The 15,873-nt window shown below is 39.3% G+C and overlaps 1 protein-coding gene across 13 annotated transcripts in view; it reads right to left on the bottom strand.

Annotated features, from left to right (window-relative positions):
• PTPRK (protein tyrosine phosphatase receptor type K) overlaps positions 1 to 15,873 on the bottom strand; it is a 554,769-nt gene that overhangs the window by 95,781 nt on the left and 443,115 nt on the right. For all 13 annotated transcript variants that reach the window (XM_032407893.1, XM_032407895.1, XM_032407898.1 and 10 more), the window contains exons 11-12: positions 13,586 to 13,691; positions 2,223 to 2,496 (exon numbers count right to left, since the gene is read on the bottom strand). In XM_032407893.1, coding sequence (XP_032263784.1) covers positions 2,223 to 2,496; positions 13,586 to 13,691 — 380 coding nt within the window. The remainder of the gene's footprint in view (positions 1 to 2,222; positions 2,497 to 13,585; positions 13,692 to 15,873) is intronic.

Below are 15,873 nucleotides of genomic sequence, written 5' to 3'. Positions count from 1 at the left end.
CTCTCCTCTCCTCTCCTCTCCTCTCCTCTCCTCTCCTCTCCTCTCCTTTCCTTTCCTTCCTTTCTTCTTTCTCTCTCTCCCTCCCGCCCCCCCTCCCTTTCTTCCTTCTTCCTTTCCTTTTCCTTTTTTCCTTCCTTCCTTCCTTCCTTTTTAATGTTGTGGTGTGGCACTATGTGGTGAAATGCACTTCTAGGCCCACACCACACACCTCCAGGACTTAGTTCCTTCAGTTTGTATCTTTGAACATACCGGAGGTTGGAAAAGATGGTAAAGCCAGTAAACAAAACAAAAGCTATTTGTTTTTAGGATGTATTTGTAACTCCATCTTGAGTAGTTCCATATATTGAAAGCCAAGAGCTTACCATTTCCTCTTAATTATACAAAACAAAGCACTGAGGGGGAATTAGTAGTTAAAAATAAAACTTTGCATTCTATTACTTAATTGTGACTTGAGGCCTTTACAGTCTGCTCCAGGAGATTGTTCCACATTCCCACAAAGGCCCAAAGGGATTCTGATTTCCTAAAAGCAACTGCTGTTAATTTCACCAGGATTTCCAGTCTCTGCTCATAGGAACCACATCCATTTTGAAACTACTTGCCAAGATAACTGTGAGATATATTGTTGTTACTCTGTACTTTGATTAAACCACATGTAGATATATCAACAATTAGAAGAGAATGTTCATATCAAGGCTTTCAAACAGTGCCAGAGAAAATCCTTTGTAAGTAACAGACATTCATTAACACTCCTCTTATACCACGGACCCAGGAACAAAAGTTAATCTGGAATTGCTCACATCTCTAAAGATGAATACCCAAAGGCAGAACTATGTTTTCTACCGCTATGCTACTTTATACCCAGAATGGAATAATAACTTCCATGGTCTTCTCTTTTTTGAGCAGCCCAGTTGTACCAGGGATGTGGAATGATGGGCATGTGGGAAGCGGGCAGCCAACTTGCCTCAAAAGACTCCCACTTACATAGAAATAAACTAGAGAGGAGACAAGAATAATGTTTTCAACCATAGGCAGCCCGTGACTTTGGAGCAGCACATCCTAGAAGATGCCGTAGCATTTCCCTTTGCCATATACTGGCAAAGGAATATAGGTAAGCGAAAGAGAGAGCTTTCATTTGAAAGCAGCCAGTCGATACCCTAAGTTCTCATGGCCCCTGCAGAAAAGCCAACTGGATTATGTCTTTCAACTTAACTATTCCAAGGTATAATATGCCTGTTGCAATTGGATATCACCTATTTCACAACATCTCCCAGGAATCCACCTCAGGGATTCAATTACCCAAACCCAGAAATTTCCTATATAGCTACAAGTACACAAAAATGCCAGTCTTCTATTGGATTTTAAATTGTGAGTTTTCTATTCTTGAATTTTTTTTTTCCTTATCCCCCTCTGAAAAAAAATATTAAATAAGTTTTAGGAAAGAAAATCTTTCAAAGAGAACAGCATGAGCCATGAAAGGCCAGGTTATTTCCCCCCATATGGAACCACTGGTAGTTTCTATCTTCCTGTTGTGTCTTCCTCTTCAATACTCATTTGGGATCAGCGGCAGTGTTCAAAAACAACTGTGTCCAAAATGGGAAAAGGAGGGGCAAGCGGGGAAACGGAAAACAGACTTCTCTAACGGCACAGCATCCTGCCATCTCCGGGCGGCCTTCTGTTTAGGATCTGTCAGATATACCACAGGCACCCTATTACTTTGTAATCAGAGGATTGTTACTTGTTATTTACTATCTGGCTTGTACCCTCTGAAGAGTTTATAAGGGTTTATTAGCCCGCTGTGGAACACGTATTCTGTTTACCCTGCAGTAAATTTAATCTTCTGAAGTGTGCCACCACTGAGCAAAGACGACAGAACAATGCCTGTATTTACTGGGGCTGGAGTCCCAGCAGCAGCACACCCACCTTTTCAAACCATTTTGCTCACAATTGTTCCTGTGGGCTTTCCCGAGGAAGGCTCGAGGAGAGGCAGTTACTATGAAACAGGAATCCGGTGCCATGGAACGGGATTGGAGCCTCAGCCTGACAGTCCGCCCAAAACTGTGCACACTGTAGAGAACAGAAACAATGCCCCCTACACACGGGTGTGTTTCTTTCCCCTTCTTTCTTTCTTTTTTTTTCCCTGACAAATGCTACTGAGTATTTATAAAATTCAACTGCAGTTCTTCCTCAGAGCAGTGAAAAAGCAAATTTTGGAGGAAGCTCACCTTCTCCACACTGCTCATTGCCTGGAAATAGATGTTGTATCCTTTTCGTGGAGCCAAAGGAGGGTTCCAAAAACCCTGATAGGTCCTATTGTCACCCACTGTGAATGGGGCAGGTTCGGGAAGATTCCCTGGGGGCAGTTCCGCAGCGAAGTAGTATGGTGCACCCCCGCTCAGGGCATTTTGGTATGTAACAGGGACCTGGTAGCATTCCATTGCTCCAGCTTCTCTCTTGGTTCGGTGTGGGTGCAACTCCTCCACAACAATCTGATAGGCACTTTTTGGAAAAAGAAAAAAAAAAAAGCACACATTTAGAGATTCTACATACTAAGATTTCTCAAAAAAAAAAAAGAGGTATTTAATATTAACATGCAACATTTCAAAGTCTTTAAAGTCAGTCTTAACCCACTGCATGCTTTTTTTCCAGCTATTTTGCAATAGAATAGAATTTCATGTGGATTCTCCTTCCCCCCAACTCAACGTAGGTACTAAGGAACTGGAAAAAAGTAAGAAAAATCACCGCAGAACTCTACACATTTTTTTTTTTTTTTTTTAAAGATTTTATTTATTTATTTGAGAGCGAGAATGAGACAGACAGAGAGAACATGAGAGGGGGCAGGATCAGAGGGAGAAGCAGACTCCCTGCTGAGCAGGGAGTCTGATGCGGGACTCGATCCCGAGACTCCAGGATCATGACCTGAGCTGAAGGCAGTCGCTTAACCAACTGAGCCACCCAGGCGCCCCAGAACTCTACACATTTTTTAATGTTGAGAAATGAGCCACCTCAATAACGAGAGACATGTACTGTATTAAGTTCTTTGTCTGATATTTTTCAATGTTTAAAGTTAACATTTTCCTTTGAGATGATAGTACAAAAGGCCCTGGTCTGAGGCCCAACAGAATGAGTGCCTCAGGGTGGGGCTCAAAGCACCAGGGTGGGGCTGTCATCACATTAGAGACAGAATGTGCTGACAGGCTTCCCCACCTCCTGACCTTGCCACGGCATCAACACCGGCTCGGAGTTATGCAGACAGAAAGCGCGAGTGGCATGCGGCAACGCCGGCACAGATGGACAGAAATCTGTCCTCGCCACTGAAATAGACTGCTTCCTTCTTCTAGCGCTGTTAATAATAAAATGGTACAAATTGTAGAAACAGATGGCATTTGCCCTATTAAAGCTTGAACCTAAACCTTCTAATACCTTTCTTAAAAGTCTTAAAACTTCTCTACAATAGCTGTTATTTTACAGAGGAAATCAAAGAAAAAATAACGCAACTTTAAAATGAAATTCTGCCTAATCACTAACTTTTTCTTTTTTTTAACCAATTGCTGAAACTGGTATATTAATATTATTCTTTCTTTGTAGTATATTCTTCAGGTAAACTTTTCTTAGGTAATGTACACCTGAGAAAGTTGACATTCTTCATATATTTTATATGTATTTAATGAATTTAAAAATCCCTGAAAATCAAGAAAAAATGCATTGTGGTCGCTTATGTAAATTGAATAGAAATAAGCTGTATGTAGGGCTGTCTCTAGGCAAATACGCTCATTCTATATAGGGACAACAGTCACTGAATGACTCTCCAACAGGAATAGAATCTTTTCTTTAATGAACTTCTATAAAGAGAAAGAGGAGGGAGAGAGACAGAGAGAGGAGAGAGACAGACGGACATACCAAAAGAGAGACAGAGAGAAAAAACTGAATTTGCATTTATGATAATTAAAAATAAAATTTTATTTTGCTTTAGAATCTGGTTTAGAATTCTAACTTAATATAAACTCTCTTATACCTACAAACAGAAGACCTCATAGATTAAAAGAAAGAAGCTTTATATAAAGGTTTTCTTTTCTTCCTAACATTTCAAGTTCCCATATTCCATTCAAATATTGCTAAGAACTTGGTAGTTTGGTATCTATCTCCTTTCCTTTAGATATAGGACAGAAATTGTATTAATGTCAGAAATCTAGATTTGGGCAAGCAACTAAGGCAGAAGCCTGTGTTATCTGAAATCATGTCTAGTCCATCATTCTCTGTACTTCTGCCAAGTTGGGTCCCTAAGCTCCTAGGAATGCTACTGACAGGATACATGCTCTTTGAGGGGTCCATGGAGCAGGCGATTGTCAATTTTAAAATGAAATAGGGGCACCTGGGTGGCTCAGTCGGTTGGGCCTGAGCCCCACAATCAGGCTCCATGCTGGGCGGGGAGTCTGCTTGAAAGATTCTCTCCCTCTGCCCCTTCCCCTGCTCGTGCTTGCTCTCTCCCTCTTTCTCTATCTCTCTAAAAATAAATAAATAAATCTTTAAAAAAATAAAATAAAATACAGGAAATACGTAAGCATAGCTCTTGTAGAGAAAAAGGAATCACAGCTGACATATGCTGTGTTAAGCAAACATCTTTTTTTCTGTTTATTTTCAACTTAGAATCCATATTTGTATGTTACACAGAGGCATGTCCCATGGATACACACTCTTAGGCAGACAAGCGTTCACAGGTACATTCCCCAAGCAAGTCTAACATCATATTCTCGCCCTAGTGGGCAATAATGATAATTACTCATACTTGTTAATTATTTAACCTAATCCTTAAAAAATAAATTCCTCATCCATGAACTCATATCTCTAGAAAAATCCAGAAAACCTAGTAAATAGTCTTAACAAATTCTTTTACATTGACATAGGTTGTATATTACAAATTAAGGAACTTCGTCCAAAACAGCTTGTCTCTACACATCTATCAGGAGCAAAGCAAACTGACGATGCTGGGGAGGATTAAAAGAAGAAAAGGTGCAATCTGGTCTTGGGGAAAGATCTCACTGAATTTGAGATGGAACCCCAAACTAAAAATTGTAAAATTCATTTTTTTAAAGAAATTATCTTCCCTTCATTGATCAATCTGTGTGAGCAGGCTGTTGTCCAACCACACACTTCTACTTTTTTATTTTATTTTTTTAAAGATTATTTATTTATTTATTTGACAGAGAGAGACACAGCGAGAGAGGGAACAGAAGCAGGGGGAGTGGGAGAGGGAGAAGCAGGCTTCCAGCTGAGCAGGGAGCCCGATGCAGGGCTTGATCCCAGGACCCTGGGATCATGACCTGAGCCGAAGGCAGGCGCTTAACGACTGAGCCACCCAGGCGCCCCTCTACTTTTTTAAAGTCTGTTTTTTTCCCTGCTACTTTCTTATTTATCAATACAAATTAACTAAAGGACAGAAAATAAGGAATGAGAAATCAAATTAGAAGTGATTTGACTGATTACATGAAATAGGCCTGTGCTTTTCCACCCTTGTGGTTGTCTAATTACCGAATGGTACTTAACTCTAGCTGGATCTAAATATTGTTTGAGCTTAGTACTCTAGCAATTTAAAATATCCCAAAGCCGCCTCAATAGTTGTATTCACTCTGCCCATATTTCATATTTCCCCATTCCCTTTAAAGTTTTAAAATATTTCTATAATTAAGTAAAAATCAATATGCTGGCATGATGAATCTTCACTCGATGCTGAAAATACGATTTCCTTATGTTAAAAAACTAAAAATGATTTCACTTCACTATACTTTAATTTGATTAGACATTGGGATGTAGTCATTTTTAGTTTTTTGGGAGGCCAAACGATGACTTCTCATCATACAATTTTCCTTCAGTTACAAGACTGTAAAAAAATACGTAAGGGGATTTTGCCATTAGCTCAAAAAGTGATTATATGATACATATGGTAGACAGCCTGTTTGGTTTCATGCTTAAGATTGTTGAAACTTGAAACCAAAATTACCTACAACAGCCTACTATGTTTTTTGTTGTTGTTGTTGCTTTTTATTTTTTTTAACCTGTAAGTAAAACCTTTGAGAATCTGGTCTTAATTTTAGGTAGTGCAACTTCTTAGTGATAGCAAATAATGAATTATACAATTGTACACTCTCATTTTGTATCTAAAATGTCTCCTTAAAGCTTGAGGAGAAATTTCCTAGCTCCCGTGTTTTGCTATTTTTCTTATGAACAGACTTCCCAAGATCTCACAGCCACCATTGCTCATATGGCCCTAATGCAAACATTTTCAGGACCTACAGAGTAAAGGCTTAAATACCGTTTTGGTGACCATGATATTCCCTGTGCTTCATCTCTTTACTCCTTAAACACACAAGCCATGTCCCTCAGGACCTCCTTATTTCTGTAAGAGGAAGGATCAGTTTCTGAATCAACAAAGCTCAAAGTCCTGGCATTAACTTTAATAAGTTCTATTTTTAACCATGTTCTACCTCCCTTGCAATATACCATTTCTTTTCATTCCCACTGCTTCCATCATTAGGGGGGTATTTACAACTTTACATTCATATTACTCATTTAGTTTTCTTGCCCCCATTTTTTCTTCATGTACTCCAGGCACCCATCCATCCATCCAAACTTCTATGTATCCATCTACCCATCCACCCATCACTCCATCTATTCAGTCTTTTTTGAGTATTCTCTAAATGCCATGAACTGTTCATGGAGAATGCAAAAGAGAACCATTTTTTCAAACTGTTGATACTTTCCTAAGCCAGCACTTTGAGTATTAACTACTCTTCTCTAACTTTTCACTTTGTCAAAACTATGTGGAGCCCTCCCATGTCAAAATCTATACTTTTTACACTAGGGTTAAGATCTGACCACACCTCTTACTTCATCCCTCCACTCTTGCTCTCACTAGCTCCTGCTGTATGTTCTCCATTTCAAGTTTGAATGACCATTGTTACTAAACATACCAAACATCCTGTCAAAGAGTTTCTAGTTTTTCTACTTCTGCCACAAAACCTCTCTGACTAGTTCACTTAGTGTTATTCTGTCTTCTAAAGCCAATGGAGGTAATTCTAAAGGTGGAGGTAGGTAACAGGGATGAAGTTGGGGTAGAAGTTAGAGTCAAGTGGGATGCTTTTTCAATTTAGTCCTCAATCCACCCACAAATTATAATGACACAGATTCGTTGAGGAAAACCATTTGAGGTATCTCTCAGGAATTCCGGGCTTGAAAAAGGCCCTAAACCACTGTCTTATAACACTTATTGTGCTTATCACTGACATGTTACATTATATATATTATCTGGTATATAGCTAAAGATAATGACTACCGTATTTTTAACTCTAGTGCCCATTCATTCATTCGTCAAATATCTACTGAGTGTCTATATATGCCATGTACTATTTTAAGTGCTGAGGTCAGGGTAATGAACACAATAGTAAAAGTCTCCGCTCTCATGAAGTTTACATTCTAGTGGGAAATACAAATAAATGAATTTAAAAAAACTACACAATATGTCAAGATAAGTGCTCTAAAGAAAACTAAAGCAGGATAAGGGAAATAAGGAATAACAGGATTGAACATGTCTATTTGATATGCAGTGGTCAAGAAAGACCTATGTGATAAAGTGCCCTTTAAGGAGAGACCTGTAGAGAAGGTTTCAGCTACGTGGGTGCTTCCATCAGTTATCTCCTCCTGCAAAATAGATTACCCTAGAACTGTGGCTCAAAACAATAAACATTTAATACTGCATGGTTTTTGTGGGTTAGAACTTTGGGAATGGCTTAGCCAGATGGTTCTTTTTATTTTTATTTTTTTAAAGATTTTATTTGTTTGACAGAGAGAGACACAGCGAGAGAGGGACCACAAGCAGGGGGAATGGGAGAGGGAGAAGCAGGCTTCCAGCAGAGCAGGGAGCCCGACGTGGGGCTCGATCCCAGGACCCTGGGATCATGACCTGAGCCGAAGGCAGACGCTTAGTGACTGAGCCATCCAGGCGCCCCCTAGCCAGATGGTTCTGGCTCAGGATTTCTCATAAGGTCAAAATCAAGTTATTAGCTGGGGCTGTAGGCATCTAAAGGGCTGGAGACAATTGCATTACTAGGTATTTATACAAAGGATACAAACATAGTGATTCAACGGGGCATGTGCACCCCAATGTTTATAGCAGCAATGTCCACAATAGCCAAACTATGGAAAGAGCCCGATGTCCACTGACAGATGAATGGATAAAGATGTGGTGTGTGCATACGTGTGTGTGTGTGTGTGTGTGTGTGTGTGTATACACACATATATACCGCATCTTCTTTATCCATTCACTAGTCAATGGACAGTTGGGCTATTTCTGTAATTTGGCTATTGTAGATAATGCTGCTATAAACATCAAGGTGCATGTATCCCCTTGAATTAGTATTTTTGTATTCTTTGGGTAAATACCTAGTAGCACAACTGCTGGATTGTAGGGTAGTTCTATTTTTAACTCTTTGAGAAAACTCCATACCGTTTGCCAGAGTGGCTGCAAGGAAATGGTGATTCTGACTGCTTTTCACATCTCCTAATTACCTAACTAAGAATACATGGTAGTTAATGTTTTAAAATGAAAAATTAGGTTTTACCTACAAAATAAACATTTAGTTACCCTAGAATAGGTAGCTTCCTGGCAGCTTAAAATAGATAGAGCTTATATTTGGAAAATGCTGCAGTTAAATACACATTCATTTGTTCCATCTTATAGTAAAGTGAGTTCACCACTGAGGGACTCTTCCTTGTGTTTTTGCAATATGCAGCTGCTATGTTCCATCAGGTCAATCTTTTAATAAGTGGGACATTCTACGCACTATAATTTATAATTATATCTGCTCAGGCTGGACTTTGAATCCATCTATGAAAAATGGAAAATGTTTTTTATAAAAGCGAAAATAGTTATGCATTTTAGGGAATTGGTTCCAAATGTGGGTAATATTCGTTCTGAATCATACTAATGATTGTCAAGTGACGTCAGTTTTAGGGATAGATCTTAAAAAGTCGGTAAGGAGAGTCAAAGGTCTAGGTAAGTCAGACAGCAACGTTCAGTCTTTAGAATAATTATATATTCAAAAATTAATTTTGTCAAAAAGACCACACTTGCCAGAATTGCACTGCACGTGTTTACATTAGCGGGTAGACACTTTAGGACCAGTCTTAAAGGAGAACGGAAGAACAAAGTGGTTGGTGATACTGAGTGCTGTATTATTTAGAACAGGATTTTTTAGTGGTGTGTACATTATTTGCTCTGTGTACATCATGATACCTTAGAATGAACTGCAAAAAATTTATAACATATATTATAATTTCTAATATACAAAAGAACTCATTCCAAAGAGAGCATGCCTTCTTTTTGATTTGGGACAGCAATCCAACGCAACAAATAAAAATATTTGTCATTACTTAATAACCTCAAAAAAATACCTTGAATTCTTAGATGACTTTTTGCTTTGCTCCCCCTTCTAAAATAAAAACTACTATCATCTCTCCCCTAAAGTCTCCATTCTCTTCAGCTTCTCATCAAGCTTTATCCCTCTGACTTGTGTAAAGCCTTGTGGAAGAGTGACAGCCCCACGTGCATTTCCACTGCTTCTGTCTGAATGTGGCCCAAGAGCACTTCTCGTTGGGACCATTCTGCTTTCAGTCTGGGTTACTCCCAGTTCATTCTCTATGTTTCTATCAGAGTGGTCTTTCCAAGAACATAAAATTGCTCATAATAGCTTCCGCTTACAGTCGTTCTGTGGCCACCTTCAGTTTTTGGACTGGCACTGAACAGCCTCTCCCTCTGGCCCCTGCTTATTTCTCCAACCTCTCTTCTCCCACATACCCTTCCCTCTCAATGATCTGAACTACTTGCAATTCTGGAATGCACCACACGGCCACATACCCAATCATTCGCTTTGCAATTATTGGGGAGGACCACTGTGTCTTCTCTTCTCAGCAACCTCTCCCCTCTTTTCAAAGTGACCCTTGGCTGAGCTTATTCTTACATCTCCTTCAAAACTCAGCTCTAGTACCACATTTTCTAACTGCTGTCATTTCACTTCTGCATACTGCATTGTTATCGTTCATTGATTTATGAGTCTGCCATTCCCAGTTTAGGGCACATATTAAATTGCCTTATGTGGATTTCTATTCCAAGTATCCAGTTCAGCTGCTGGTGCATATTGAATGTCATTGGGATTAATAAATTTATAGAAACCATTGGTAACTTTGGCTTTCTTGATAACACTAAATGGAACTCAATGTACAGACTCTCTATAACAAGGTGCAATGATAGAGGCTTCAGGAATTGGAGTTTGTTTGACATTAGGAAGACCAGAGCAGAATGACTTAGGTATTTCCACCGAACTTGGGACAAATGGATGGTAAGGTGCAGTCTGGCAGAGGCTACTAATATGGTAAAGTAAGATCTCAGGAGGTTTAGCTAGGTGGTAAATAGGTCTGGCTTTTATTGGGAGGGGAAAAGATGGGCCACATACCGAGTGGAATGGCAACAAGCATTAGCAGATAAGAGATTCTAATAGGCTGGCATAAATATGAGTCTGGCTGAAAAGTAAAATAGCTTCAAGAATCTGAAGAAGTGATGGGCAGCCAATCAAAGATTTGAAGTACTGGACATAAATACAGTGCTATGAAAATTGATTACATCAATTTGGGTCTTCATCTTCAAAGAAATTAGAGCACTGGACAAGATAAGCCTTAAGATAAGGCTCCAATTACTGGTAGCAATATCAAAGGTAGGAATGTGGTCAGAGGAAAGAAGACAGGACTATCTCCTGGGAAGATTCAAAAAGCAAAGGAAGCAGGGCTCATCTGAGGCCAAATTGCCCAACAAGACCAATCTGGTCCTGCCACCTTGTCCCCACCTATGGGTATTCCCAGATAGCTGGGCAAGTCATTGTAAAAAAAATAAAGATGGACAAAACGGGTTTAGAATATTAGTTGGAAAGCAGATTTTTTTTTCCTGTTAATAACATTCTTTTAAAATAGTTGTTTATATATTATTTAATTATTTCTTCTTATAGTATTCTCGGTTGTAAATTAATTTTTTTCATTTTATTTTTTAAAGATTTTTATTTATTTGAGAGAGAGAGGGAGAGAGAGAGAGGGAGCACTAGTGGGGGAAGGCAGAGGGAGAAACAGACTCCCCACTGCGCAGGGACCCCAATACGGAACTCGATCCCAGGACCCCAGGGTCATGACCTGAGCCAAAGGCAGATGCTTAACTGGCTGAGCCACCCAGGCGCCCCTGTAAATTAATTTTTGAGCACTAATCTCCTATGATGTAAAATTTGGAGTTCTCAGCCACTGGAATCAATTCCAGAGAAGGTGAAATGTCTTCCCAACAAATATAAAGAAGTACATTTCTGTGTCAGAGAAAGAGGATATAGGATTATTAAGGATGATTTTTGCATAACCACTAGTTCAGACTCTATGAATTTTTGGACATTAGAAATTTTGTAATAAGTAAATGTAAATGAGGTAAAAGAAAGACTTTTGATTTCAAAACATGTCATTGATAACATACTCACTTATTCAACAAAGTTCCTCAACACCAGTTATGAGCAAAAGACACTCCCTTGATCGTCCGTGACAAATCGTCCGTGACAAATCTGGGCACAGGCCGTGTGTTCTGCTGTGATCATTTTGTCTTTGATTTACAAACAAAGTTTAGCACAGTGCCAGGCACATAATACATAGTCAGTTAATGTCTGTGTCGTAAAATGATTAAATGAACAAAGAGCTAGTGAAAGTTACATTATGTAGCATGAGGGTACAATAATAATTATACACCGTGTGTGCAACTTACATTAAGTAAAGTTGAATTCACTCAAATATCTAACTCTTACCAGATAAATGTAAGTACCCGGTAGCTCATTTAAACAGCAGTAGCAGAACTAAGCACCTAGAAAGTAAAACCTAGAAAGTAAATTTTATCACACGTAGGAACATGTGAATGACCCTGATTACTTGTCAACAGAAAAAGATGTTGAATGCAGGCATTTTTTCTTTCTCCTCTGGATCAGCAATCAGACTCACTCACAGATCACTGATTCATGAATAGCACGATATACATACTTTCCATTTTCAAGGAGCCCGTGCTTCATAAGTGTTTGTATTACAAGGGTATTCAGTCATCTCTCTCGTTCTCCAGCATGGTTTTCCCGAGATTTTTAGTCAGACAGAACAGAAAGGAGTTTTCTTTATGGGCTCAGGTTCTTTTATTAATTTTTTTATTATAATTTTTTTAAATTTAAAAAATCTTCCTTTCCTATGATATAGGACTGTTTGAATGGTTCATATGTGCTCAGACGGTTGAATGTATTTATTTTATACATAGAACAAAGATTAATTTTATTTTCTTAATGAACTTGTGTAAACAACTTGAGATGAATCAGTTATGAAATATCTGTACTGATTTCTGTGCCTTACTTTTTTTTTTTTTTAAGATTTTATTTATTTATTTGACAGAGAGACACAGTGAGAGAGGGAACACAAGCAGGGGGAGTGGGAGAGGGAGAAGCAGGCTTCCTGCTGAGCAGGGAGCCTGATGCAGGGCTCATGACCCAAGCCGAAGGCAGACGTCTAATAACTGAGCCACCAAGGTGCCCCTTCTTAAGGGAAGTATAAAAATAAAAGTATCCACAAGATCTACAAGTTTCATGTGGAAACTTGCTTAAGTTTTGGACATTTTTCTAATTACAAATATGAAGAATTAAAATCATTGGAATAATTCAAACCAATTCTTGAAAACAACATGGCTCATAGTCTCCAAGATGAGGGTAATATGAGAGATTTTAATATCGGATAGAGAAAGGAAATCACAAATTGAATTTTAATATTTACTATGGAATTCCTGAGAAGCAAAAATTTAGGAATTAAAAGGTCAAATAAGCTGCATTCATTATAACTAATCTCTTTTTATTTCCTCAAAACTTCCTATTTTTCAAGCACTCATATGAAATTATTTATAACAGATTTAATGCATTGGATAGGAGTTATTTTCCCCTTCTATTTCTGACAAATACCTTCAAAGCTCATATCCCATAGATATTGACAGAGGAAGTGGAATGAAATGGAACTAGAAGAAAATAAAAATCAAAGAGCAATGCTCTTAAATCAAAGAGTACAGAGAGTGGTTCAGTTCATGAATATCTCAAAAACCCCCTTCAAGGGGCGTCTGGGTGGCTCAGTCATTAAGCGTCTGCCTTCAGCTCAGGTCATGATCCCAGGGTCCTGGGATCGAGCCCCGCATCGGGCTCCCTGCTCTGCGGGAAGCCTGCTTCTCCCTCTCCCACTCCCCCTGCTTGTGTTCCCTCTCTTGCTGTGTTTCTCTCTGTCAAATAAATAAATAAAATCTTTAAAAAAAAAAACCCCTTCAAATCTTACTCTTAAAAGTCTATCTGCAGGCTTTGTCCAAATGAAAACCAAAACCAAAACCAAACAAAAATAAAACCTTTCTGAAAGTCATCGTCAAATGAGAAATGAACGACTATATCGACCGCTAAGCAATCTCTCCTACTGCTATTTTGCCCTATTACTCGTATTTTCCCCCTCTTACCTGATTGGTGCCCCTTTGGCCTGTGCTGGTCTCAACAATACGGTTATTGTGGTGGCTGTTTCATTGAGAGAGGCATCCACTCCTTCATAGTCAGGTAAAGTTGGAGCTGGTAAGTGGTTAATGAGAGAAGAAAAAAGTTGCTGTCAATTAACAGAATTATATCACAGTTCAGGATGAATAAATGATCTGGAATGGGGGAAAACCAATTTCATATTTAATTTTCTAAAATGTACCTCAGTTTGTAGAATAACATATATTACTGAATGTTAACCCTGGGAACCTAATACAGCAGAAGATATGAAGCCACAATTTGTTGTTGACATTTAAATTATCATCTGGCGACTTGGACACACACACCAAACATTTTGTGAAGGTGCTTTGGCTTTTGGTTTCCTGAGACCTTGAAACCAAGCATTGATGGGATGGCAGGTGAACAGCACTGACTCTGGGGAGTCCTGGTTATGGACATGCACATGGAGATGTGGAGGCAGAGGGGGCAGGAAGTGAGCCAGAGGCTGCCTGGTGAGGTGGTGCTGTGTGCGATATAAAGGTTGTGGAACGGCCCGGTGTTAGTATCTGGACCGTGGCCGCCACAGAAACATAGCGAGGAAGTGTGGTGAATGGGAATGGGAACTGCAGTTTTTATTTAGCATGAACTAGTGCATTAGTTGCCAGATTCTTGAAAAGTAGAAACTCATCAAATATCAAAATATTTGATAATGGTTGGGGTGGGGGACAGGGCTCCCTAATCCTGAACTGGGTGAAAAAGTAACCTCAAATGGCTTTTGGTTATTTTAGGGAGGACATAACCAGTGAAATGTGTGCAGTATCAGAGAAACTGAAAACAAATGGCATCTGATATAAATTTCAAAGTATTTCATTCATTTATTGAGTATTTACTGAATATATACCTGTCACATTTTGTAAGTGCTGTGAATATAAAGACAAAACATGGTCTCTGACATTTATAGAATTAAAAGTATAGATTGACATTTTATCAAGAGTAAGAATCTTTTTTTCTTTTTAAAGATTTATTTATTTGAGAGAGAGAGAGCGAGCACGAGCAGCGGGAGGAGCAGAGGGAGAGGAAGAAGCAGACTCGACGCTGAGCAGGGAGCCCAATCCCAGGACTCTGAGATCACAACCCAAGCCAAAGGCAGACACCCAACGGACCGAGCCACCCAGGTGCCCCAAGAGTGAGAATCTTAAACAACAACAAAAATAATAGCCAAATTTTAGGTGACTTAAAGAGGAGTCAGTTCATTTGCTAAAACAGTGGTTCTCAAACTAGTGAGATCAGAAGCCCATGAAGGCCTTTTTTTTTTTTTTATTAGGATGTTATGTTAATCACCATACATTACATCATTCGTTTTTGATGTAGTGTTCCATGATTCATTGTTTGTGTATAACACCCAGTGCTCCATGCAGAACGTGCCCTCTTTAATACCCATCACCAGGCTAACCCATCCTCCCAGCCCCCTCCCCTCTAGAACCCTCAGTTTGTTTCTTAGAGTCCATAGTTTCTCATGGTTTGTCTCCCCCTCCGATTTCCCCCCCTTCATTCTTCCCCTCCTGCTATCTTCTTCTTTTTTTTTTTAAACATATAATGTATTATTTGTTTCAGAGGTACAGGTCTGTGATTCAAGTCTTACACAATTCACAGTGCTCACCATAGCACATACCCTCCCATGAAGGCTTCCTAAAACCCAGATTGCTGCCCTTTTCCCCTTGAGTTTCTAATTCAATAGGTCCAGGGAGGAGCCTGGTAATGTGCATTTCTAGAAAGTTTTCAGGTGATGTTGATGCTATTGGTCTATGGACCACACTTGGGAGAACCACTAGTCTAACTCAGGGTTGGGAGTTAGAAAAATGAAACAGAGACAACTTCAGGGTTTAGACGATGCTTGAGCTGAATGTTAAAAGGGCAGTAAAACTTATCAAGACAAGAAAGCATCCAATAAAATGCAAGAGATGGGAAACAGAATATTTGAAGACATCATCACGTGAAAGGAGACTGTGTTATGACAGCTACAAGCAGTCTGCGAGGCCTGGAACTTTGGGTTCATGGGTAGGAGTGGTAGATGGAAGGAACTATAAAATTAAGGGGCACAAATGTTAATCATGCATGGATGTTTGGGCTTTATCCTACTAAATACAATATATTAGATTTTGAAAAAATTTAGGGGGCTTCTGGGTGGCTCAGTTGGTTAAGTGACTGCCTTCCGCTCAGGTCACGATCCCAGGGTCCTGGGATCGAGTCCCACATCGGGCTCTCCCTGCTCAGCGGG

Source organism: Phoca vitulina, unplaced genomic scaffold (assembly GCF_004348235.1).
Source record: "Phoca vitulina isolate PV1807 unplaced genomic scaffold, GSC_HSeal_1.0 scaffold9, whole genome shotgun sequence".
Lineage (NCBI taxonomy): Eukaryota > Metazoa > Chordata > Mammalia > Carnivora > Phocidae > Phoca > Phoca vitulina.
This window is presented reverse-complemented; position numbering and strand designations above follow the sequence as displayed.